The sequence below is a fragment of the Lissotriton vulgaris genome, unplaced genomic scaffold, assembly GCF_964263255.1.
Source record: "Lissotriton vulgaris unplaced genomic scaffold, aLisVul1.2 SCAFFOLD_2118, whole genome shotgun sequence".
NCBI classification, from domain to species: domain Eukaryota; kingdom Metazoa; phylum Chordata; class Amphibia; order Caudata; family Salamandridae; genus Lissotriton; species Lissotriton vulgaris.
The window spans coordinates 1-26398 of record NW_028250716.1 but is presented as its reverse complement, the minus strand read 5'-3'; the positions used below and the strand labels follow the sequence as shown (position 1 = coordinate 26398).

At 47.5% G+C, this 26398-nt stretch overlaps 1 protein-coding gene across 1 annotated transcript; it reads right to left on the bottom strand.

Annotated features, from left to right (window-relative positions):
* Positions 1 to 489: 489 nt before the first annotated feature.
* LOC147663152 (uncharacterized) lies at positions 490 to 24069 on the bottom strand. The gene is made up of 2 exons (XM_086950631.1): positions 23938 to 24069; positions 490 to 4795 (listed from the first exon to the last, which is right to left on the bottom strand). Exon 2 carries the CDS (start codon positions 4072 to 4074, stop codon positions 2173 to 2175), a length of 1902 nt encoding a protein of 633 aa, XP_086806757.1. The 5' UTR covers positions 4075 to 4795; positions 23938 to 24069; the 3' UTR covers positions 490 to 2172.
* Positions 24070 to 26398: the final 2329 nt, after the last annotated feature.

Genomic DNA, 26398 nt, shown 5'->3' with positions numbered 1-26398 from the left:
GGGGAGGGTGACAGAGGGAGACAGAGAGGGAGACAGACAGGAGACAGACGTAGGGAGACAGACGTAGGGAGGGAGGAAGAGAGCAGGAGAGAGAGAGAGAGAGGGAGGGATGGAGAGGGATGGATGGAGAGCGAGGGGGAGAGAGAGAGAGAGAGAAAGAGAGGGAGAGAGAGAGGGGGGAGAGATGTGTGTATGCCGGGTCTAGTGGCTGAGTGGATGAAGGCGTCTGCTGCAGGGACCTGCGTTCAACCTCATGGTCACCATTTTTTTGCTTTAGGCCCACCCCCTCTGACCCCGCCCCCACCGGTGAGGACCTCGGCCACAAACAACACTGTAAATTTGGCCCCGAGAGAAAGTTTGTGACTACTCATGTTGTAGTGCATCCGAGGCTGTTTGAAGTATTAGTGCCATCTCACCATGCTCCTTGAGAGGGGATGTTCAATTTTATCACACTAACCACATCTAAAGGCGATGACTCACAAATATTCAGAAGAGAGATTGTCTTTTTGTAATTCTATAAATGGCAGTTTTTGAGAGAAACAATTGTCAAAATGCAGTGATACAATAAATAACAACAAGCATACTCAGGAAGGGTGACTGGAGGGAATTACTCATTTTAACTTAATTTCCAGGAACAGATCTATCCCTTTGTTTCAGATTTCTTTGTCCCAGATATCTTTCCTCGTTGTGTGCCTCAGATCCAGAAGTGGCCTAGCAAATGAAGGACTATAACGAAGGGAGTCACTTCATCAGTGCATTGACTGATTTTCAGATCCAATTAAAGGTTTCATGTTAATCCAATAATGTCTCAAAAATTGATTCATGTTAACAAAAATATATGTAGCACCTTGAAGTGAAAAGCTGTTTCAAGCATTCGTACGGTACAGAGATGCATTTGTTATATATTTGACTTCGCTTGACTACAGAATGTGGTGGTTAAACAGCAGTTTAGAAATAATTTTAATTTCATAATTTTCTGTAGCTCGTGGTCCCAGTGTTTCTGCCATACTGTGAAGTGTATATTACGAGTAATATATTGTTTCTGGGTTTTATTTTGACCTTTCATAACCACATATAACTGTTTATGCCTCTACTTTGATCAGTATGATATTTCTGTAGTACCTGGTATTTTTTACTTTATGTTAAATTCTGCCCAATTGTCTAGTTTTTTTCTGCTTGATCTGTTGCTTAAATGGTTATTCAGTTAGTATGCATGTATTCCTGATTTCTCTTTGTGTACTGGATGTGTTCTATAACAGTTTTGAAATGTACATTGTACGGCCACATGAAATTATGAAATCAGCACTTACTCTCATCTCCCCAAGCTGTACAGAATTCTGAACATTTGGGTCACTGCTGTTGTCATTACCTCTGTGGACGAAGGATGGTTTACTGTAGACATGAAAGACTCCTTAATGTCCAAGCCGCTGTCAGTTATTTTTCAACTGGAATGCTAAATATTTACAGGAGTTCCTCTTTCCCTATTCTGGACTTCCTGAAGCAATGAGAGAGGACACTTTTACTTGAATTTCTTACAACGTTCAGAACATGCGTGCACTTTCTCTTGTGTATTATAAGTGATATCTCTGTAATTAATATTTTGCCAAATTCAAAGTATTTACACTATTTCCGTTAATGGTGACTGTCATGATGACCCTATGTAGGTAAAGACATTTGCACTTAGAGCTTAAGTATGAGCTGGTTGTAATTTTCTGACCCGTGTACTAACCTCTGTTTACTCATAGGTTGGAATTATGAGTTTGAAGGTATTCAACGCATCTAATATTTATTGGCTGTGTTAAATAGCTCAACCTTTGTTATATTTCAGCAGGTCAAACCTGCTGAAAGTTAACAGGGGATAACATACGGTTTTTACCATATCTTGTGGATTTTGGTGCGCTAAAGACCAAAACATGCCTGCTATTCCCAACAAACTTGTAATAGGTGTACCTTAGGGCACCTAATAATTAATGAACCACATGGTATCAGTATTTATCAGGGGCATTAAATAATGACTCAACTCGTAATCAGGCCCTTAGTATATTAATATTATTTCTTTCATTTATCTCTTCTCAGGTGGGGTGATAAATAATGCTTTTCCTTGAAAGCGTTGTCACGTTAAGTAAATGTACATGGTTTCTCTGTTGTAAATTATCTCAATTGTCACTGGATCTACACATGTAGTGAAGGTGTGTGGCTTCTCAGATGACACAGCAGATTACATTTTTGATTGAAAGCTTTATAACATATAGAACATTTGTATGGTTTCTCTCCACTGTGAATCCTCTGATGTATCATCAGGGTGTCCTTTCTAATGAAAGCCTTGTCACATTCAGAACATTTATATGGTTTCTCCCCAGTGTGGATTTTCTGATGAAGTGAAAGGCTACACTTTCTGCTGAAAGCCTTGCCACATTCAGTACAATTATATGGTGTATCCCCCGTGTGGATTCTCTGATGTGCGCATAGATGATCATTTCGACTGAAAGCCTTATCACATTCAGAACATTTATAAGGTTTCTCTCCAGTGTGAGTTCTCTGATGTATTGTCAGCCTTTGCTTTATAACATATGACTTGTCACATATAAAACATCTGTAGGGTTTCTCTCCGGTGTGATTTCTCTGGTGTACTAATAGTTCATTTTTCAAAATGAAAGCCTTGTCACAGTCAGTACACTTATATGGTTTCTCTCCAGTGTGATCGCTCAGATGGCGCTTTAGAAGAAATCTGGTTTTGAAACCCTTATCACACTCAGAACATTTGTATGGAGTCTCACCGCTGTGAGACATGCAATGTATCTTTAACAATGCTTTAGTAATAAAAGCCCTCTCACATTCAGAACATCCATAAGGTTTTGTCCCAGTGTGAACTCTCTGATGTCTTATCAGCTGTGACCTTGAACTGCAAGCCTTCTCACATTGAGAACATTTATAGGGTTTCTCACCGGTGTGAATTCTCTGGTGTCTGGATAGGTCATCTTTTCTGCTAAAACGTTTTTGACATTCAGAACATTTATATGGTTTCTCACCGGTGTGAAGTCTTTGATGTATTATTAGCTGGCTCTTCGTGATGAAACACTTGACACACTCACAACATTTATGTGGTTTCTCGCCAGTGTGTGTTCTCTGATGTCGTATCAGATGTGTTTTTTTACGAAAAACACTATTACATTCAGAACATGTATATAGTTTTTCCCCAGTGTGAATTCTCTCATGTGAAGATAAATCACCTTTTTGCTTGAAAGTCTTGTCACATTCAGTGCATTTATATGGTTTTTCTCCTGTGTGATCATTCTGATGTCGCATTAGTTGAAGTTTGGTTCTGAAACCCTTGTCACACTCAGAACATTTGTAAGGAGTCTCACCAGTGTGAGACATGTGATGCAGCCTTAAATTCCCTTTTGTAGTGAAAGCCTTTTCACATTCAGAACATTTGTAAGGTTTTGTCCCAGTGTGAACTCTTTGATGTATTATCAGCTGTGCCTTCGTACTGAAAGCCTTCTGACATTCAGAACACTTATATGGTTTCTCCCCTGTGTGGATTCTCTGATGAACTGAAAGACTAATCTTCTGCTTGAAAGCCTTGTCACATTCAGTACATTTATATGGATTCTCCCCTGTGTGGATTCTATGATGCATATGCAGAGAATTAGTATGGCTGAAAGTCTTATCACATTCAGAACATTTATACGGTTTTGCTCCAGTGTGTGTTCTCTGATGTTTTATCAGATTTGCATTTTGACTGAAAGTCTTATTACATTCTGAACATCTATATGGTTTTTGTTCAGTGTGAATTCTCTCATGTGATGATAAATCACTCTTTTCCTTGAAAGTCTTGTCACGTTCATAACATTTATATGGTTTCTCCATAGTATGAATTCTGTGATGTAGTGCTAGTTCACCCTTTTGATTGAAAGCTGTATTGCATTCAGAACATTCACATGGATTCTCACCAGTATGAGTTTGTTGATCTATCTTCAGCTGTGCCTTTGTAATGAACGTCTGATAACGCTCACTGCAGTTAATATGGTCTTGGTTCAGTGTTGCCTGACTTTTGTCCAATGAGAGAGACATTTGTGAAAAAATCTTTATATTTGAAACAGTAAGATGTTTTTTATTCTGTAGGATTTTGTTTGCCTGCCATCAAATTGCTTTTTCTAATAGACGGTTAGGTAAACATTGCAGATTTATTTTGTTTTAGGATGCTGAGATCTCTGATGTTTTCCTAATGGGTATTTATATAGAAACCTAGGTCACATTTAGAGCATCTGTGAGCCTTCTCCGTAATGCACACATTGTGTTTAAATAATAAATTCCTTGTAATACAAAATCCTAGAGACTCTGGGTAAATGTGTGTAGCTTCTCCTGTGTCAGTCCAGGTTAGTACTTTCAAGTAAGGTGCAGTTCACTAACACAAAGTTGTTTTCCTAGAAAGATGTACTGCATGCCATACATTGGTGTGGCATTTCTCCCTTGTGGGTCCATTGATGGATTAGAGTTCTTTGGAATGTTAATTTGTAGTCATACTCATGAGATAACCCTTACTCCTTTGTTGTGGCATACTATGTCCCTTTCATGAGGCATCCATTGGTGTCTGCTACCAATTTTGCACAGAAAAAGGTTGTTTGCGCAAGGAGCGCATATGGCAAACAATAACATAGAGATTCTTTAGTGGAAGAAAGTCCCCAAAAACTGTTTCGTAAATTTCGGTAGACTACTGTCTCAAAAGTTGAATTGCAGTTCCTGGTGTCCACAATATTCCTCTGACCAGAACTATTTTTCTGGGTTTTCTTCACTTGAGGGACAAAAAACAGGATATAGGCATTAGCATTTTATGAGCCAAAAAATACAAATATCAGCATTGTTTTTTTAAATATGGATATGAAGTAAGAAAAGCCAGGAATGCTTCTGTTAGTTATAGTCACAACACATTAGCATAGAACTAGTATAAACAATCTGGTGACCTCAGTATTTTATTCATTTATAAACCAAAAGATTAGCACATTTGTAAAGAGATCCAAAGCACATTGATAGTCAGCCACTAACAATGGTCACAACACAAATTATAATGGACACCAAGATATCTGTAATCCAATTAACAAACACATAATAAGAAACATAGGTAAAATTGGAAACCATGACTGCTGACAAAATGGATTAAAACAAAAACTTGGATGTCTAATACAATAATTACGGCATACATTGACATATAGACATTATCATTAAATGGTGATATCAAAAAAATGTATGGGGATGAATAAGAAAGCTTCTAAGACCTTTATTCCAGTTATTTGAGGAGCACAGCAATACAAACTACAGTTTTCTAATGCTAAAGAAGAGAAAGCTGAAGCCAGAGGTTACGGTTTTACGGAAGAGATTGCCACGTTTTTAGACGTTTTGTACAAACAATGTTAACAGGCATCGATCAGAGACATAAAGGAAGAGAATTCCACAGTTTGGCAACAGTGACTTTTCTGGGATTTGCAATTGGAGGGCTGAAGAGAAACAAAGAGTTCAGGTTAGAGAGTACGAACACAACAACTCCTTGATGAATGTTTCCAAGCACAGTATAAAACTCAAACAATGATAAATGTGATCTAAATTGCTGAGCGTGGATATGGCAAAACCAAAGATACCTTCTAATCTATTGATCAGAGCTTTAATTAACACGGAAACTAAGGGCCTGATCTAGTGTTTGGCAGTCGTACTACCATCCGTCAAACTTAGAGATAACTGCCGGCCACACAGTTACAGTCAACATACTAAACGTTTGGTGGACAGCTGCTGTTGGTTCTAGCATTCATTCACCAAAATTAACTAAAGTTTTTAGTTTTTAAAAAGTGGGGATATGTAATTGAAAACAAAAAACTATTCACCGCCAAACGCAGGGAGTTTTTTTCCTCTCGGTGTGTGAGTCATTATGTGTTTTTTTGTCCTTTCATCACCAGGTTATACTGCCAGGTAACAGCGAGACAAAAACCCATCACAACGCATTGTTTACCCTACGTAAAATGGGTGGTGCTATGCCCTTCATCAGACGGCCCCTTCTCTGTTGTGCTGCCTGAACAGAGCCAATGGGGGATTTATTCACAGAAAGTTGTCAAATTTCCTGACTCTATTAGGGTGGGAAGACCGTTGGGTTGGGTAAAAGCGTACTCTGTCACTTTTGTGACTAAATAGCTTTCTTTACCAAACTCTAAATCGGGTCACAAGATGCCTGTGATCAGATGCGCACAGAACTGAATTAAACAGAAACCAAGATATCTGTGATGTAATCACTGTGTCAACGGCAATTACTCCTAACCTGAAGATCTTATGACTCAGTAGCACATAAACTGAATTAAAATTGTATTTATTAATGGTTATATGAATGCTGTAACTATGCTTTTATGGTTTCAACTGAAATAAAGTATTTGATACAAACAAAGCTGTAAACAGATTAGCACAAATTCAAGTCTAACATAAATAAATCCAGCAACAATGTACAAATTAAAAGCAAAAAGCATATCCTTAGTAGTTGCCTCTACAGTGGACTGGTGTGGCTCACTGGTTAGAGGCGGCAGACCCGTAAACAGAGAACGGCCCGGGACCAGGGTTCAATTCCCGACGCGGCAGGGTCGTGGACCAGGGTCAAACGGACTCGATAATTCTCTAACCAGGGAACACACTCGGCAACTCTGGGCATGAGGCATTAAGCTTGCTTCTTCTCTACAACAGCCCCCCACAGACGCCAGGGATGCCTGGTTTCACCTTGGAGATACCCAGAAAGGGACCATCTCACATTAAAAACCAGGACGGGTTCCCCAGCGGTCTTCAGCGCCAGGACACTCCGATGGAGTCACAGTGCGGTTTACAAGTACACCCACATTTACATTTACATAAGCTTTTAATCACATACTGCAACCCTCTGTGGGATCCAAAATTGTATTCCTTCCTTGGGGTTGGTAAAATATGATTAGTGTTTTTAAAGGTGTTCCACTTTACACTCTAAAATGACATGCTGCTCATGATGCAACTAGTAGTGACTCACTTCCCTTAAATTCCAATAATATCCCAGATACGTTGTTAAAGGGAGCTGAACCATTTACTGAGCATGTGCACAAGTCCCTCAACACATATAAGGCCATAAGCTGCAAGGGAGTGCCTCAGGTGTGCCATAGGCAGGCCTGTCTGTGCTTGTATGCCCCTAATCACCGCATGAAAAGCTGCTTCTTTCCTATAAGGTAAGTTGGCTTTTCTTACTTACCTGTGAGCAACTACATTCATTGGCAAGCGTTGTCCATGGGTCCCATTTACTTTCCCCACCATCTGCCCAGCATCATATTTTCACAAAATTGAACACCAACACAAAATTGAACACCAACACAATTTCCACATACCTGATGATTGTAATATCATAATAACCGATAGATCACATGGAAGGCGTGGTTGCCATTACCCATCATTTTGACATTCAAATCCTGCCCTCCTCATACCCAGACTCTCTACTTCAGGAAGGCCTGGCACATTCATTACAGTGGAATCATAAATCTGTGCAGCGAAATCTGCCATACCGCCAACTAAACTTTGGCATTTCGAAGATCCATGGACTATACAGCCAACTAAATGTTGCTATTTCCAAGCTCCATGATTTACAAGTCTTCCTCTGCAAATTAGTCATCAATAAAGACCTCATTATTGCACTTCAGGACTTCAATTTGTGGTTTGAAAACCCATCACGTGTGTCTGAAATGTTCTACACCACTCTAAATATAGACAGACTTAAACTTCAATCGCAACAACCCTCACATTAAGGTCATTTTCTTGATCGCCTATTCAGTACAGACTATCCTGTGCACATTTTAAAGATCCTTCCAGCTCTCTAGTCAGATCATTTTATTGTTACATTTGAAGTCATATTTCATCCTTCGCAAATAATAGTACTGTTCCTGTACTAAACCTACCGGGAACTGGAAAAAATTGGATGTCTCTCTTTTTAAAAAGCTCCTGACTAAAGTAATTTCCAGTTAGACACGGACTGCAATTGGTATATACGCTTTTCCTAAAATGCTTAAACAGAATCTAGCCAAAATTCTTAACCTTCATATTCTCTTACGAGTCTCTTCCCCTTGTTGGACAAACTACTTCCCTTCTGTAATGCCTTATCTGGTATAGACATGATCTAGCCACAGATTCCTTACCTTTGAAATTCCTGGCGCCAAGCTGGATCCAGAAGTAGTATTCCTGCGTGCCGAAAGGTGGCTTCGGTCGACTCATGTTACGTTGTAGGAGTCGGGTTCGTAGTTGTCGTGACGTCCATGTCGTTTATATAGGCACACCCCAGCAAGCTGACATCAGTACTTTTCACGATAGAAGCGCAGAAGAGATAACTAGGGTACTGGAGGATAAACAGCCCTAACACTAAATCAATTGGCAGTGCGGGGAGACTGGGTGGGTCGGTAAGGAATCTGCAGCTAGATCATGTCTCTACCAGAAAAGGTGTTACTGAAGGTAAGTAAATTGCCCATCTGATATAGACATGTAGCTGCAGAAATCTTACCTTTGAACAAATTCCCAAGCAATACCAACCCAGGAGGGGGGACTGCGGAAAGATTTCCAAGCAAGAAGTCCTGCAAAACAGAGCGGCCAAAAAAGGTCTTCCTGCGGACTTGAGAATCCAGGAAGTAGTGTCTGGCAAACGTGCGCAGAGAAGCCCACACGGCCGCTTGGCAGGAACACCACACTGGAGAGCCGTGGTGGCTGCTTTCGCCCTGGTAGAATGGGCTCTAAGGCCTTCAGGAGGTTGTCCCTTCGACAAGGCATAGCATATTTTATATGCAAAGGATGACCCTGCGTGAAATAGTCCTCTTCTGAACTGCTCGCCCCTTCTTTGCTCTCACATACCCTATGAAGATTTGGTCGTCCACCCGGAACTCTTTTGTACAATCAAGGTAGAACAATAACGCTCTTTTTGGGTCCAAACGGTGGAGACGCTCTTCTTCCTTGGAAGGATGCGAAGGTGCATAGAAAGTGGACAGAGAAACAGATTGGGCCGAATGGAAAGGTGTTACCACCTTTGGCAGAAAAGATGCTCTTGCTCAGAGCACTCCTTTGTCTGGAAACACGGTCAGGTAAGGAGGTTGAGATGATAGTGCTGGTAGTTCGCTCACCCTCTTGGCTGAAGTAATTGCCACTAAAAAGGCTGTTTTAATAGCGAGCAGCGGGAGGGGGCAGTTGAGCAGATGTTCATATGGTGCACACATCAAAAAACGTAAGGACCAAAATAAGGTCCCATTGGGGGATAATAAAAGGCAAAGGGGTGAACATATGGTTAAGCCCATTCAAAAATCTCTGAGCAAGAGGAGAATTGAAAAAAGATGGCTGATCGGGCAGCCAAAAAAAAGCAGATACGGCTGACGGGTAGCCCTTCAGAGTGCCCAGAGCAGAACCCTGCTGTGCCAACGAGAAAATAAATTGAAGGACATCTGACAGGGAAGCAGACAGAGGGTCAATAGACCGTTCTGTACAGTATTTCTGTAGAGTATCCCTGACAATCGTCAATAGACCGTTCTGTACAGTAGTTCTGTACAGTATCCCTGACCCCAAAACAGGAGTTAAAAACCTTGGGGTTTGGATAGACTCCTCCCTCAGCCTCCGCACTCATACTAAGAAAATGGCAGCTACTTGCTTTGGGCTCCTACGGGGTCTCAGGCCTATTTTGAAATTTTTTGATCCTCCTACCCGCCAGCCTATAGTGCAATCGACGATCCTCTCTCGCCTGGACTATGCGTGCTCCTTGTTGTTAGGGGCTAACCAGGCAGAGATTAGGAGAATGCAGCGGATACAAAATGCGGCAGCAAGAACTTTCGTTCGCATCAGATTGCCGATACTATAAGCAAACTCCATTGGCTTCCTGTGGCAAAGCGGATCCAATTTAAGACTCTCTGTCTCTCTTTCAAGATTCTAAAACTCGCCACTCCACCTACGCTCTGTACGTTACTGACCCTGTATGTTCCCCAGCAATCACTGCGCTCGGAAGGCGGGCCCCTGGAAGCAGTTCCTCGGGTGAAACGCTCCCTGATGGGCGGCCACTCGTTCCGCTATCTGGCTGCTAAACTATGGAACGCTGTGCCGTCCCAGATCCGTGGCTTAGAGGATCTTCTGACCGCCAGAAAGGCCACTAAGACCTACCTTTTTCCCTTAAAGTAAGCTCCTATTTGACTGCTATGTTGAGGCCCGCTGTGTTTTGTAGGTGCAGTTGCTCTCTTTGTCAGTGACAGCGCCAGGACGCCCCTTGGCTGGGGCAGCTGAGCGCTATATAAAAACACGTAACATAACATTTACAAAACATTTGCCATCTGCAGGTGTGTACCAATTTCGTAGAGGGATGCCTAGCTGTCAGAATAACCTCACAGACTTCGGCAGAAAGGTAAAAAGCTGTCAACTGTCTCTGCTAATTCTCCAAGCAAGGAGGCGGAGTGGACAGGTTCGAGTCGAGGACCCTCCATTGCTTCTGGGACAGAAGATCCTCCCAAAGAGGCAGCCTGACCGAAAGAGCGATGCTCATCTGTAGAAGCTTAGGATACCAGACTCTCAATGCCCAATCTGGAGCCATAAGGATGACTTGGGCCCTGTTTCTCCTGATCTTCTTGAGCACTCTGGGTAGGAGTGGTATGGGAGGAAAGGCGTATAGGAGTCCTGTGCTCCACCTATGCATTCTCTTCCAAGGCGAACAGATCTAATCAAGGCTCTTCCCACTTTAGAAAGAGACCTTGCACCACCTCCGGATGAAGACACCACTCGTGATCCGCAAGGCACTGGGGGCTTAGTTCATCTTCACTGTAGTTCAGAGAACCGGCCAGATGTTGAACCACCAAGGGAATGCCCTGTTGTTTAGCCAAGTCAGAGATGCAGCGCCTCCTGACAAAGGGTCCACAACCCCATTTTGCCCTGTTTGTTGCAGTACCACATAGCAGTAGTGTTGTCCGTGAACACTTGAACTAGCCTTCCCTTGCGGGATGGTAAAAAGGCATTCAATGCCAACCGGATCACACAAAGCTCCAACAGATTGATCTGGAGCTTGGCTTTCGCCGTAGAACAGAGTCCCCTGATCTCAACCTCTCCCAGATGGCTGCCCAAAACCAGGAGGGACGCATCCATCACTACAGTGAGATCTGAGTGGGGATGGGGGAGGGGTCTGCCTGTGACCCAATTGTGGTTTGTCAGCCAACACTGCAGGTCGTTCGTGGTGCGTTCCGATATCTGAACTAGGTCGGTGAGATTTCCTCAATGCTGCACCCATTGGAACTTCAAGTCCCACTGCAAAGCCCACATGTGCCATCTGGCATGGTCCACTAGCAAGATGCAGGAGGCCATGAGGCCCAACAGCCTCAGAGTCAGTCTCACCGAAATCCAGCATAGAGGCGGAAACTTCGGTATCATAGCCTGAATATCCTGGACTCGCCATTCAGGAGGATACGCCCAAATCTGCACTATGTCCAGAACTGTTCAGATGAAAAGGTGCGTCTGAGACGGAGTCAGTTGTGACTTCAGCACCTTGATAGTGAGCCCACGAGAATGCAGGAGATTTGCCGCAGTCTGGGAGTGGAAGACGACTGCTTTGGACAATCCCGCCTTCAACAATCAATCGTCAAGATAGGGGAAGACTGGAACCCCTGATCTCTGCAGATGGGCTGCGACCACCGTCATCACCTTGGTGAACACCCGAGGGGCACTGGTGAAGCCGAAGGGGAGCACGGCAAACTGAAAGTTCTTCTTTTTTGAGAAAGTAGTTGAGGGCTCTGAGGTCTAGGATAGGACAAATGCCTCCATGCTTCTTAGGAACCAGAACATTGGGGTAGTAGCAACCACAGCCTATCTCTGGTCCGGGGACCCTCTCTATGACTCTCTTGGCCAAGAGTCTTGAATTCCTGGCAAAGTAAGGCAAGGTGATCCTCCGTCAGCCAATCGTAAGTCGAAGGCATGGAGAGAGGAGTAGTCTCAAATGGGAGGGAGTAGTCCCTTCGGACTATTTGCAGCACCCACCCGTCCGAGGGGATATCTCGCCAGTGGTAGAGGTGATGGCGTATCCTGCCACGAAATTGGACATCCAAGATAAAGAAGGATCGGACTAGGAAGGTTTTGCGGTGGGGGAGGGGGCTGTCGCTTGATCTGCCTTCTGGCTACCCAGCCCACAGGGTCGGGGTGAACTGCATCCGAGGCCCCGCAGCGGTTGCTGGACTTGCGGGGTCCTCTGGCTGGAATAGGGTTGGCATTGTTGTAGCCCCTTCCGTAGCCACGAGAGTGGCGAAGAGCAGAAACAGCCCAGGATGATGTGGAGAGGCCTAAGGACTTGGCCGTACCCCACAAGTTCTTAAAATGCTTAAGCGCTGCATCCGCCTTGTCTCCAAAGGATTCAGGAGCTATCAAAGGGCAGGTCCATAAGGTTCGCTTGGACATCCCCTGAAAAGCCAGATGTCCTCAGCCAGGCGTGGTGCCTCGCGGCCAACATCAAGGAAATCGCTCTGCCTAGCATTTCTGTTGCATCTAAGCCACATCGTATGGCAAACTTAGCCGTATCTCTCCCATCTGTAATGGCTTGGGTGACCAGAACTCAGTCCTCCTCCGAGCCTCTGGGAAGCACTTGCGAAACCGTATCCCATAGAGAATGGGAGTAAACACCCAAGAGGTAATGCTAGGCTGTTGGAAGAAAAGATTTTTCTTACCAAAGCTGTCCAGCCTTTTGGATTCCCTGCCGGAATGAAGAAGGGAACGCATTGTGAGTAGTGAAGGCTTGTACCACCAAGCTCTGTGGGGTGGGGTGGGTAGAGAGGAAAGCTGGGTCGACCGGTGAAGGGCGGTGGGGGTGGGAAAAAGTTCTATTCACAGGAGCCCCTGTGCAGGGCTTGGACCTGGTGCCCAGTAGAACATCTGTCAAGGCCTCTTGGAAAGGCAGTAAGAGTTCCGAGGAAGAGACACCAGGCTGCAGGACCTCTGTCAGGACATTAGTCTTGACTGCCACTGTTGGAAGCTGCATTTCCAAGACCTCCACACAGGTATGCACCACCATTGCAAATGAAGCTCCCTCATCCATAGCCAGGTTAGATGGAGACAGCATGCTAGAACCTGGAGAGGTGTCCAGGCCGCTGGCATCACCCAGGTCCTCATACCAGTCCAGGTTCTAACTGGGTTGCGGGATTTCAAGGGGATCCTACTGCCCTTCTCAATCTTCATCCTCCATGCCTAACACTTCAGAATGGGGCAGGTTGAACGGTGTGTCCAACTTATAGGGAAGATCCAAGAGGGGCTGTGGCCGGACCCGAAGGCACAGAACCCATAGGGCCTCCTTCAGCGGAACCTGTGGGGGGCGAAGGCGTGCCAGCAGGATCAGGCCACCCAAATATGGCACACATGGCGTCATAAAATTCCTTTAGTTTGGCGAGGGTCGCTCCCGGCACTGGGCAGGGAGCGAAATGTGGAGAGGAGCGGTTAACGTTGTGGCTCCTCAGTCTTCTGCAATGGCCAGGGTGACGTCAAAGCACACTTTGACTGCTTGCGCGTTTTGTGGTGCTTCTTACCGGACTGTGAGGACTTTGAAGAAAAAGACTTCAAACCCCTGGAGCAGTGCTCGGACCTTCCCCTTGACCAAGACTGGGAACGAGATCAAGGAGGTGACTTCCTTAGCGTCAACGCCAGGCCGCAATCAGCTTTAGAGACCGCTCCCTCAAAGCCTTTGGCGCCATGGCCCATCAACTGGAGCACAACTTTGTGTTGTGGTCGAGATCCAGGCACCACACACTAAATGGGGGTCTGTGACTGACATGGCGCGGTGACAGGCACTGCACGGCCTAAACCCCAAGGCTTTCTTACTCGACATACCTAGCACACCAAAGAGAAGACAAAAAGTCTAAAAGGTCTGTCAATAAGTGACTGGGGGTAGCTCTCTTCGATGGATCTGCACTGGCAGGCGCAGAGAGAGAAAATAACAGACGTCAGCGCACCGGGTGGTGCCAATATAGACGACGCAGACGTCACGACGACAACCCCGACACCTATGGCATCACGTGGAGTCGACAGACTCCACCTTTCGGGGCGCAGTGGTACTGCTATCAAACATCTTCCGGATCCAGCCTGACACCTGGAAGTTCAAAGGTAAGGAATCTGTGGCTAGATCACTCTATCATATGTATAATTACCTACAGCGTAACTCTTGTTTAAAGTTTTTATATCACTTTTTATTGGTTAAAAAGCAACACATTACAAAAAAATGTAAGTCAACTGAAACCGAGGCAAAGGGGCTGGTCTGCGAATTACATCTCTCATGAATCAAATTGATATATTAAAAAAAGTGTACTGGAGAACCACAGGGAAAATTATGTTAAACCATGACGAGCAGTCCATGCACCCCAGATCTTCTTATATTTCTTTTTGCAGAGTTGTACTATAAACTGCCTGATCTGTGGGTGTACAGGCAACACGCAGAGGGAGCTTCTGCCTGCGATCAGCGGCTCGCAATCTCATGCTTGGCTATCAAGAATTCCAGCCTTGCATGCAATATTTGCGCGATAGAAAAGGACCAGCCTCCCTGGTGCCCAGAACTGCAACTTTAGGTTCAAGGTAACTAGGCTTGTGTGCGATTCTGGCAAAGGTATAAATGGACAGTCTCAGATCACATGGTAAAATGTAGCAGGATCTTGTATTAGGGACAAGCCAGGCTATTACTGCTGCCCAGACTCCACACCCGATAGGGCTGTAGGACATCCTTTGCAGCTAATTGCACTGTATTACTCTGCGATTTGAGGGGGTGGCCTGGAACCGTGTTGCCATCTTTGCCTCCTGACAATCCTGGTCATCCAGCTCATCTAGGTTTTGCTCTAAAACTGCACTTGTCTTGCCTACATGTTGAGTTAAGGAGTGGGGACCTATGCAGTTTAGAAATGTCCTCGAGTCCAAGGGGTTTTAGCACTGATTTGGCCTCCAGATGGTTAAACTTTGGGACAATCTTAAGAGCCTCATTATGTGCAGAGTGCGTGGCGGAGCTGGAGGTATCTGAAAAACTGGAATCGGTGAAGGTTGTACATCGGTGTGAGTTGCTCAACAGATTTTATATGGTCATTTTATCACACCCCACTAGTGGGATATCCCAATAAGATCCCATGATTTAAAGCTTACCAGTCTTGTGACCTGAGGCAATTGAGTCCCATAACACAAAAAAGTCAAATCTGTGCTTTGCCCAGCCATTTATTGTTTTTCAGCGCCTCACGCTAGCACAGCAAATGAAAATTAGCTATTTGAGGGAGAGAATGGGAAGGGCAGCTCTATAGTGAGTCTAATGTTCCATGCAGCAGCAGCCCGTGCAGGTAAGAACGGTTGGGGTGGGTGGGTGTGGGGGGTTGGGGTTCGATAGACGACGGAAAATTAGTTATTTAATCTTCCCACGTTGTCATCTGTCATAAAGACTATCTGTAAGATGTAGGGATAATTCTGGAGGATGGACCGAAAATGAGTATAAAGCCATCCGTCCCACCATAGTGATGGGTAAGGAGGACCAAATGTCCATATTCCCTCAACAATGTTGCACCACAGCGCTATTATTAAGGTCCCAGGCCTTTGCTGGCCCAGGGTGACCTCTGTACTCATGTATTTAAACTGATCCTCCGCTATCTGAGAGGGTGCTGTGCATTGGCACCCTCCACATCTTTGTAAACCTGCAACATCTGTCACAGTCTCCATTGCGAGCCCTCTGGTTGTAGGAACGGTATGATGTCCGCATAGAGGGTTATTGTATCTTCTGGCAAATCAGACCAGCACAACTCTATTAACTGTGCACCGCTTCTATCCACTATGCCACGAGTTCAACGGCGAGGGTGAAGAGAGGGGACAGCCCTGCCACGTAACTAGTTCTATAGGTAATGAGTTAAAGAACGGGTCATGGTGCAGATCCTGGTTCACAATGCAACTATAGGTGCTGGCTCTAATCTTGTGGTACTCAGTCTTGCTTTGCCGGTTCCTTGAGCCAATGATCTTCAGCTGTGTTTCATCAAGGAGCTTTTTGAACCTTGGCTTTTCTGCCTGACGTTTATGACAGTCACCAGTACCATCCAACTTTCGTGCACTTTACTGTAGTGCTGAAACATGATGGCTACTGGAGATTGTCACCCCTACCCAGTGGTCGAAGTGGGGGGAAAAAAGAATTTAGGAAAAAGCAAACACTTGTAGGGAATGCAGGTTTATGTAAAGCGTACAACATATGCAAATCAGTGTTGATCCTGCGCCCATTGGTAACAGTCAGCCCAAACTGCCAGGCCAGGTACTCCCTGGACTGGAAACAAGCATCTTAGGACTGGTTTCGGGCTTTCAGCCCTCATCAGCCAGGATAGCTTGATTCCAGGGGCATGGAGAGCACGGGACCCACTTCTGGGCATACCCGTCCCACTCGGGGTGACAAAAGCAAAAAGAACAACTGACGGACAGAAATCAGAACAATGTCACACATTCACCCCAGTTAAGAGATATGGGCCTAAATCCATTGTTTCTTTGCTCACCATGCCATTCCAGTTGGACCCAGCCATATGCAAATCAGTCTTGATCTTACGCCCAATGGGAACAGTCCAGGCCAAACTGCCAGGCCAGGTCCTCCCTGGACTGGAAACAAGCATCCTAGGACAGGTTTCAGGCTTTCAGCCCTCATCAGCCAGGATTGTTTGATTCCAGTGTCATGGAGAGCACTTCTCCTACCCCATCACCGCTCCTTCCCTGTCATTTCCCCTGCCCCGTCACTGCTACTGCCCGTTCACTGCTCCTGCCCCGTCACTGCTCCTGCCCCGTCACTGCTCCTGCCCCGTCACTGCTCCTGCCCCGTCACTGCTCCTGCCCCGTCACTGCTCCTGCCTCGTCACTGCTCCTGCCTCGTCACTGTTCCTGACCATTCACTGCTCCTGACCGCTCACTGCTCCTGACCGTTCACTGCTCCTGACCGTTCACTGCTCCCGCCCATTCACAGCTCCTGCTCATGCCTAATCACTGCTTCTGCCCCGTCACTTCTCCTGCCTCGTCACTTCTCCTGCCCCGTCACTTCTCCCTGCTCCGTCACTTCTCCCTGCCCCGTCACCTCTCCTTTCATGTCGCCTCTCCTGTTCCGTCACTGCTCCAAACCCGTCACCTCTCAAGCCCTGTCACTTCTCCTACCCCGTCACTTCTCCTACCCCGTCACTTCTCCTACTCCGTCACTTCTCCTACTCCGTCACTTCTCCTACTCCGTCACTTCTCCTACTCCGTCACTTCTCCTACTCCGTCACTTCTCCTACTCCGTCACTTCTCCTACCCTGTCACTTCTCCTACCCTGTCACTTCTCCTACCCTGTCACTTCTCCTGCCCCTTACTTCTCCTGCCCCTTACTTCTCCTGCCCCTTACTTCTCCTGCCCCTTACTTCTCCTGTCCCTTACTTCTCCTGCCCCTTACTTCTCCTGTCCCTTACTTCTCCTGTCCTTTACTTCTCCTGCCCAGTCACCTCTCCTGCTCCATAACCTCTCCTTTCCTGTCGCCTCTCCTGCCCTGTCACTTCTCCTGCCCTGTCACTTCTCCTGCCCCGTCACTTCTCCTGCCCCGTCACTTCTCATGGCCCGTCACTTCTCATGGCCCGTCACTTTTCCTGCCCCGTCACTTTTGCAGCCCTGTCACCGTCCCTACCCGTTCACTGCTCCTGCCCCGTCACCTCTCCTTTCCTGTTGCCTCTCCTGCCCTGTCACTTCTCCTGCCCCGTCACCTCTCCTGCCCAGTCACCTCTCCTGCCCAGTCACCTCTCCTGCCCAGTCACCTCTCCTGCCCAGTCACCTCTCCTGCCCAGTCACCTCTCCTGCCCAGTCTCCTCTCCTGCCCAGTCTCCTCTCCTGCCCAGTCTCCTCTCCTGCCCAGTCACCTCTCCTGCCCAGTCACCTCTCCTGCCCAGTCACCTCTCCTGTCCAGTCACCTCTCCTGTCCCTTCATCTTTCCTTTCCAGCCGCCTCTTCTGTCCCATCACTTCTCCTGCCCAGTCACCTCTCCTTTCCTGACGCCTCTCCTGACCATCGCTGCTCCTGACCCGTCACCTCTCAAGCCCTGTCACTTCTCCTGACCCGCCACTTCTCCTGACCCGTCACTTCTCCTGACCCGTCATTTCTCCTGGCCCGTCATTTCTCCTGGCCCGTCACTTTTGCAGCCCCGTCACTTTTGCAGCCCCGTCACCGCTCCTACCCATTCACTGCTCCTGCCCGTCACCTCTCCTTTCCTGTCGCCTCTCCTGCCCTGTCACTTCTCCTGCCCTGTCACTTCCCCTGCCCTGTCACTTCTCCTGCCCTGTCACTTCTCCTGCCCTGTCACTTCTCCTGCCCAGTCACCTCTCCTGCCGTCACCTCTCCTGCCCAGTCACCTCTCCTGCCCAGTCACCTCTCCTGCCCAGTCACCTCTCCTGCCCAGTCACCTCTCCTGCCCAGTCACCTCTCCTGTCCCATCATCTTTCCTTTCCAGCCGCCTCTTCTGTCCCATCACTTCTCCTGCCCAGTCACCTCTCCTTTCCTGACGCCTCTCCTGTACCATCGCTGCTCCTGACCCGTCACTTCTCCTGACCCGTCACTTCTCCTGACCCGGCACTTCTCCTGACCCGTCAATTTTCCTGGCCCGTCAATTTTGCAGCCCCGTCACTTTTGCAGCCCCGTCACCGCTCCTACCCATTCACTGCTCCTGCCCGTCACCTCTCCTTTCCTGTCGCCTCTCCTGCCCTGTCACTTCTCCTGCCCTGTCACTTCTCCTGCCCTGTCACTTCCCCTGCCCATTACTTCTCCTGCCCATTACTTCTCCTGCCCAGTCACCTCTCCTGCCCCATCATCTTTCCTTTCCAGCCGCCTCTTCTGTCCCATCACTTCTCCTGCCCTGTCACCTCTCCTTGCCTGTCGCCTCTCCTGTCCCGTCACTGCTCCTGACCTGTCACCTCTCAAGCCCTGTCAATTCTCCTACCCCATCACTTATCCCACCCTGTCACCTCTCCTGCTCCATCGCCTCTCCTGCCCTGTCGCCTCTCCTGCCCTGTCGCCTCTCCTGCCCTGTTGCTTCTCCTGCCCTGTCGCTTTTGCTGCCCTGTCGCTTCTGCTGCCCTGTCACTTCTCCTGCCCAGTCACCTCTCCTGCCCCATCATCTTTCCTTTCCAGCTGCCTCTTCTGTCCCATCACTTCTCCTGCCCCGTCACCTCTCCTTGCCTGTCGCCTCTCCTGACCCGTCACCTCTCAAGCCCTGTCACTTCTCCTACCCCGTCACTTCTCCTACCCTGTCACTTCTCCTACCCTGTCACTTCTCCTACCCCGTCACTTCTCCTACCCCGTCACTTCTCCTACCCCGTCAATTCTCCTACCCTGTCCCTTCTCCTGCCCAGTCACCTCTCCTGCTCCATCACCTCTCCTGCCCTGTCGCTTCTCCTGCCCGGTCGCTTCTCCTGTCCTGTCGCTTCTCCTGCCCGGTCGCTTCTCCTGCCCGGTCGCTTCTCCTGCCCGGTCGCTTCTCCTGCCCGGTCGCTTCTCCTGCCCGGTCGCTTCTCCTGCCCTGTCATTTCTCCTGCCCTGTCACTTCTCCTGCCCTGTCACTTCTCCTGCCCTGTCACTTCTCCTGCCCGTTACTTCTCTTGCACAGTCACCTCACCTGCCCCGTCGCTTCTCCTGCCCTGTCGCCTCTCCTGCCCTGTCACTTCTCCTGCCCTGTCACTTCTCCTGCCCTGTCACTTCTCCTGCCTGTTACTTCTCCTGCCTTTTACTTCTCCTGCCCGTTACTTCTCCTGCCCCATCACCTTTCCTTTCCTGTCGCCTCTTCTGTCCCATCACTGCTCCTGCCCACTTCACTCTGTGTATAACATTGACAAATTACACAAAGTGGCAAGTTTCCCACAGTACTTTGCTTGGGAAAGCTCCTCCGTAATCACTAACTAGGATCTCACTGGCATATGCTAAAGGCAGAGGACGGGCGCATTGTCATTCGAAAGGGGATAATCAGCCTCAATCGGAATGACAATGGGCCTGCACTCGGTCTGTGAGAGCTCAGGGAGGGGTTGCTGCAGCCTCTGGAGTTTAACAGAGAAGTACGAGCCGTTCCTGGCACCACACAAGCTGAAAAAAATGCATTGTTTTAAGTTGGACTATTCTTGGCGTCCCGTGATGCTTTTTTGAAAGAAAGAAGTAGGGGAACAGACTGAAATAATTTTTAAAAGTAGGGGCACGCCGTGCCCTTCCGTTCCCGCCCACTTCTACCACTGCACCTACCCTGGAAACTCCAAATCAAGGAGTCTAGTGAGGGAACAGCATCCAGCGCCTAAATGGCAACTCCATACTCGAAAGAAAGTTACCTCTCCTTTCCTGACGCCTCTCCTGTACCATCGCTGCTCCTGACCCATCACTTCTCCTGACCCGTCACTTCTCCTGACCCGTCACTTCTCCTGACCCGGCACTTCTCCTGCCCAGTCACCTCTCCTGCCCCATCATCTTTCCTTTCCAGCCGCCTCTTCTGTCCCATCACTTCTCCTGACCCGGCACTTCTCCTGGCCCGTCAATTTTCCTGGCCCGTCAATTTTGCAGCCCCGTCACTTTTGCAGCCCCGTCACCGCTCCTACCCATTCACTGCTCCTGCCCGTCACCTCTCCTTTCCTGTCGCCTCTCCTGCCCTGTCACTTCTCCTGCCCTGTCACTTCCCCTGCCCATTACTTCTCCTGCCCATTACTTCTCCTGCCCAGTCACCTCTCCTGCCCCATCATCTTTCCTTTCCAGCCGCCTCTTCTGTCCCATCACTTCTCCTGCCCTGTCACCTCTCCTTGCCTGTCGCCTCTCCTGTCCCGTCACTGCTCCTGACCTGTCACCTCTCAAGCCCTGTCAATTCTCCTACCCCATCACTTATCCCACCCTGACACCTCTCCTGCTCCATCGCCTCTCCTGCCCTGTCGCCTCTCCTGCCCTGTCGCCTCTCCTGCCCTGTTGCTTCTCCTGCCATGTCGCTTTTGCTGCCCTGTCGCTTCTCCTGCCCTGTCACTTCTCCTGCCCAGTCACCTCTCCTGCCCAGTCACCTCTCCTGCCCCATCATCTTTCCTTTCCAGCCGCCTCTTCTGTCCCATCACTTCTCCTGCCCCGTCACCTCTCCTTGCCTGTCGCCTCTCCTGACCCGTCACCTCTCAAGCCCTGTCACTTCTCCTACCCCGTCACTTCTCCTACCCTGTCACTTCTCCTGCCCTGTCACTTCTCCTGCCCAGTCACCTCTCCTGCCCCATCATCTTTCCTTTCCAGCCGCCTCTTCTGTCCCATCACTTCTCCTGCCCCGTCACCTCTCCTTGCCTGTCGCCTCTCCTGACCCGTCACCTCTCAAGCCCTGTCACTTCTCCTACCCCGTCACTTCTCCTACCCTGTCACTTCTCCTACCCCGTCACTTCTCCTACCCCATCACTTCTCCTACCCCGTCACTTCTCCTACCCCGTCACTTCTCCTACCCCGTCACTTCTCCTACCCTGTCACTTCTCCTACCCTGTCACTTCTCCTGCCCAGTCACCTCTCCTGCTCCATCACCTCTCCTGCCCTGTCGCTTCTCCTGCCCTGTCGCTTCTCCTGCCCGGTCGCTTCTCCTGCCCGGTCGCTTCTCCTGTCCTGTCGCTTCTCCTGTCCTGTCGCTTCTCCTGCCCGGTCGCTTCTCCTGCCCGGTCGCTTCTCCTGCCCTGTCACTTCTCCTGCCCTGTCACTTCTCCTGCCCTGTCACTTCTCCTGCCCTGTCACTTCTCCTGCCCGTTACTTCTCTTGCACAGTCACCTCACCTGCCCCGTCGCTTCTCCTGCCCTGTCGCCTCTCCTGTCACTTCTCCTGCCCTGTCACTTCTCCTGCCTGTTACTTCTCCTGCCTGTTACTTCTCCTGCCTGTTACTTCTCCTGCCCGTTACTTCTCCTGCCCCATCACCTTTCCTTTCCTGTCGCCTCTTCTGTCCCATCACTGCTCCTGCCCACTTCACTCTGTGTATAACATTGACAAATTACACAAAGTGGCAAGTTTCCCACAGTACTTTGCTTGGGAAAGCTCCTCCGTAATCACTAACTAGGATCTCACTGGCATATGCTAAAGGCAGAGGACGGGCGCATTGTCATTCGAAAGGGGATAATCAGCCTCAATCGGAATGACAATGGGCCTGCACTCGGTCTGTGAGAGCTCAGGGAGGGGTTGCTGCAGCCTCTGGAGTTTAACAGAGAAGTACGAGCCGTTCCTGGCACCACACAAGCTGAAAAAAATGCATTGTTTCAAGTTGGACTATTCTTGGCGTCCCGTGATGCTTTTTTGAAAGAAAGAAGTAGGGGAACAGACTGAAATAATTTTTTTAAGTAGGGGCACGCCGTGCCCTTCCGTTCCCGCCCACTTCTACCACTGCACCTACCCTGGAAACTCCAAATCAAGGAGTCTAGTGAGGGAACAGCATCCAGCGCCTAAATGGCAACTCCATACTCGAAAGAAAGTTACTCCTTAAAGGAACGTTTACCTATTTAATCAGCTGTGGCAAATGATATTAAACTAACTTAAGTCATAATAGAAGCATTTTCTACCTATTGCCCACTTTATTTTCCATGCTGATGAAAAGGAACTGAGTATGGTGGCTTGTCCAAATGCTCCGATCACTTATTAAAACCTTATATGTAGGAATCCCTCGAGTGAGTACGCTTGAGAAACACAGAGTCTGGACGCCGGATTCATCGCGGGAAGCCACTGTACTCGTTAGTTTCATCAGTCCTACAATAAGGTCGGACTAAAACATTTCCGGTGCAATTAAAGCAACAGTCTAGTTGGGATTTATTGACCAGCCTATTCGAAAGTATAATTGGCAGAGAGGATTTAACTTCGGACTTCAAGAGCCATGCAGCCCTGAAGAAGTCAAGGATTCTTCCCCAATCAAAGAAACACACTTTTCGTTGATTGGATTAAAAGAAAAGAAAACAGAACTTTATTTCTCTCTTTGTTCACACCTACTGTTTTGGTGAAACTTCACTTGTAATTAGTGTGTGTGCATGGAATAAGAATTGCATTAAGGGTATGCCAACAACAGCAGCATTCTCACCTTGCTTCAGCCTTGTTCTGGTCACTGCCCATTCTTTTCTGTATGATTTGCAGGTTTAAAGTGGTTTTAGTCCTTCATTATCATATGACAGATGATGTTTTTAATACCCTTTTAGCCCCATTTCTTGCCCTGCCTTCACCCTCTGAATCCTGCTCAACAAAACTATCAACTGCATGAGGCATCTAAGCTATCGTGATTTAGGTGAGAAGGGGAAGTGCAGGGATATTTGTGTTCAGGGGCCAGTCCCTTTTCATCCAGGTACTGACCAGAGAACAAAAAAGGGACCCCCAGCTGCCTCAATTAATACCATCAGCAAGGGTGCCAATTTTTTCTCTGCCCCCGTCTAGAGTGATATCTTAGCAAAGGCCACCTTGGCCTGGCTGCCAATTGAATAGAGAGGTTTCTCTCATGAGGTGACCTAATCAGTGAAATAAAGTCTCCTTTGTTTACTGAGTTGGGGTTAATGTATCACAGTAAACAAACTACACTGGAACCATTTTCATAATCCCGAGTAAATCATGTTACTGTATGCAATATTGTGTGCAGAATTGCCACCTGACCAGTGTTATGACCAGTGTTATCATCTCAAAGCCAATAAAAAAAACGAACATTTGTAAAATCAGTATTTTCCCTTTTAAACAAATTCGTAAAACGATGAATACAAAATTAAATTCCTTCAAAAATATCCCAACCTGCTCTTTAACAAACAGAGCGAATAGAAGCTGAATTCAGCTCTTGGCCTTTCCAGGATCAGCCCCAGCTCAGGCTCGGCCTTGTGGCCCGGAGACCGCAGAAAGGACTCTACTATTTACAGGGAGACCCTCCTCCCTCCAGCACTGAGAGTCTCTGCTCCCACTCTCACTCACTTGTTCTGGTTTCCTGCCCCTCATTCCTCCGTTCCTTTCTTCCTCATTTTTTCAGCGTGAACTGAGACCCGAGAGCGGCTCTGAGGAAGGAGGAGGAACAGCACCGACAGCAGAGCAAGATGGAGACGAGACGAGTGCGCATGCGCGGACACGGGATATTATAAGTACGCATGCTCGGAGATGAGACACTGCATTCCACGCATGCTCAGAGAAAATTGCGGTTCCGCACATGCTTAGACAGAGTGATCCACCCAGGCCACCGTTTCATCTGTACTGACAGCTCCAGCAGGGGGCGGCTCTTAAAGGACATTTTATGAATTTTTGCAGTTTTTTAATTGCACAAACTCGACCCAAAGGTATCAGAGCGATTTATGCGAACCTCAGTTACACTACGTTGCGGACACGTTCATTTTTAGGCAGGGAGAAATTGAGTGATTTGCCCAGAATCACAGGAAATTTTTGAGCCGGTCTAGTCGTTAGGCTACATCCTCAATCCTAACTCGGTTTGTTGGAGGTTCTGGAAGAGCTACAGTTTGTGTAAAACCCCTGAAAGCAATTTAAACTCAGCAGTTTTACTCTTGTTTCCTTTAAAAGTTTGTTAGAACTGACTTGCATTGGAATTTTTTAGACGAGCTTATATTAGTTGCATTTTATTAAAAATGTTTGGATTTAAATGATATTTTTGTACCTGCTCACCCTTGTGATCCTATGTTGGGTGGGACTCTGTGAGCTATAATCTCATCCAACAGGCCTGGTGCAAGCGCCATAGTCAGTGCCAGAGCTTCAGAAACACTGTGACAGTAACACAAAGCGACAAGACGGGTGAAGAAGAGAGGCTAGCACCTGGGTTAGTGTGAGGACCCCTAGAACGTCACCTGTGAAAGGCCATTAGCCGAGAGCTGTGAAGTATTAAAGTACAGTCCACCTTTTAGCCCCTGAGGAGGGTGAGTTTGAGAGGTCCTGGAGGATAAATATATTTTAACTAATGTACATGGCAATTTTATTTTGCTTTTTGGAGTGTGGGCATGTTTTCAGGGTGGGTGATCCCACTGAAGTCTATGGGAGGCATTTCACTCGTTTGGAAGGTGGAAATGAGTTGAAACGAAGGGTAGAATCTTCTAAATGAGGCTGAGTTGAGATATGTGCCTAAACAAGATGTCACAATCAAGTTACAAACAACAAGGCTATCTTAGAGGGAGTTGACTTTATGATGTGTAGGTCACACACAGGCCTTTATGCCATCTCCATTAACCTTCAGAGCTCACCTCCTGCTTTCTTTTCTTTCAGAGACCAAAGCATTAATTTCCTCTAGACTTCTTACCCAGAGTGCAAACAAACTGCTAGCTGTGTCCAGGAATTCACAGCATGAAGGTGAACAGGACACAGACTGCTTCCCCATTCTCGCTTTAAAAGACCTGATCTTGGGAAGTGCCCCACAAGAGCACTGTGCAGCGCCACTCAGAAATGCAGCATGCATGGACACAAAGCTCTGTACAAGATGTGCTTTTTATTCACTTCCCCAATGTAACAACTCTTCTCCAACACCACTGATCTTTGCAGTGCAACAAGTTCAGGTATTGTTTTCCTGCTGGGACCAGTAATGTGGCCATAGTCATGGGTGGCTTTGCCATATCCATGAAATGCTGTCCCCAGTTAATGTAGTGAAGTTGCTGCCCCCTGAGGTGAATCATTAACTTATCTGGCAATGCTTTAAGCAATTGCATTACTGTTGGAGAAGCTGTTCGCAGCTAACCAGGGGTTTCCCAACACCCCACCCTGTACAGCTGCCAAGTTTCCGATATTTAGTGTGAGATTAGCTCACATAGCCTCTTTACTGTATAAGGATTGTAGTCCTGGTTTTATGAAGTAATAAAAAAGGATACAAGTCTCAGAATGCAAACAAAATACCTAGTCTAGAGCAGCTAGTCATGCATGGACCTCGAAAACCTTGCAGCGGGACATGCTCATGTGAGAGAGTGTTGGATTTGGCCCTTTTTGCAGGGCCATCCCAGAACTTTTTCACTTCCCCCTATATTTTGTCCTGTGGTTGGTGATTTTATGACTCTGGGCACTTTACCACTGCTGCTCAGTGCTAAAGTGCATAAACTCTCCCTGTAATTGTTTCTATGGATTGGTGTTTCCCTTATTGTCATATTTGGTTTACTAGTGAGTCCATAGTACAGTGCACTGTGTATGCCCAGGGCCGTAAAATAAAATGCTGGTAGTGGGCCTGCAGCACTGATTGTGCAACCCACATAACCAGCCTGTAAATGTAACTCAGGCCTGCCACCACAGTGTCTGTGCGCAGTTTGGTAGTGCAATGTCTACTTGGCAAGTGCACCCACTTGCCAGGCCCTAACCTTCTCTTTTCTTACACGTGAGTCACCCCTAAAGTACCCCCTGTGGGCAGGGTGCAGTGTATTTGAAAAATAGAACATGCCCTGATGTGTGTGGCATGTCC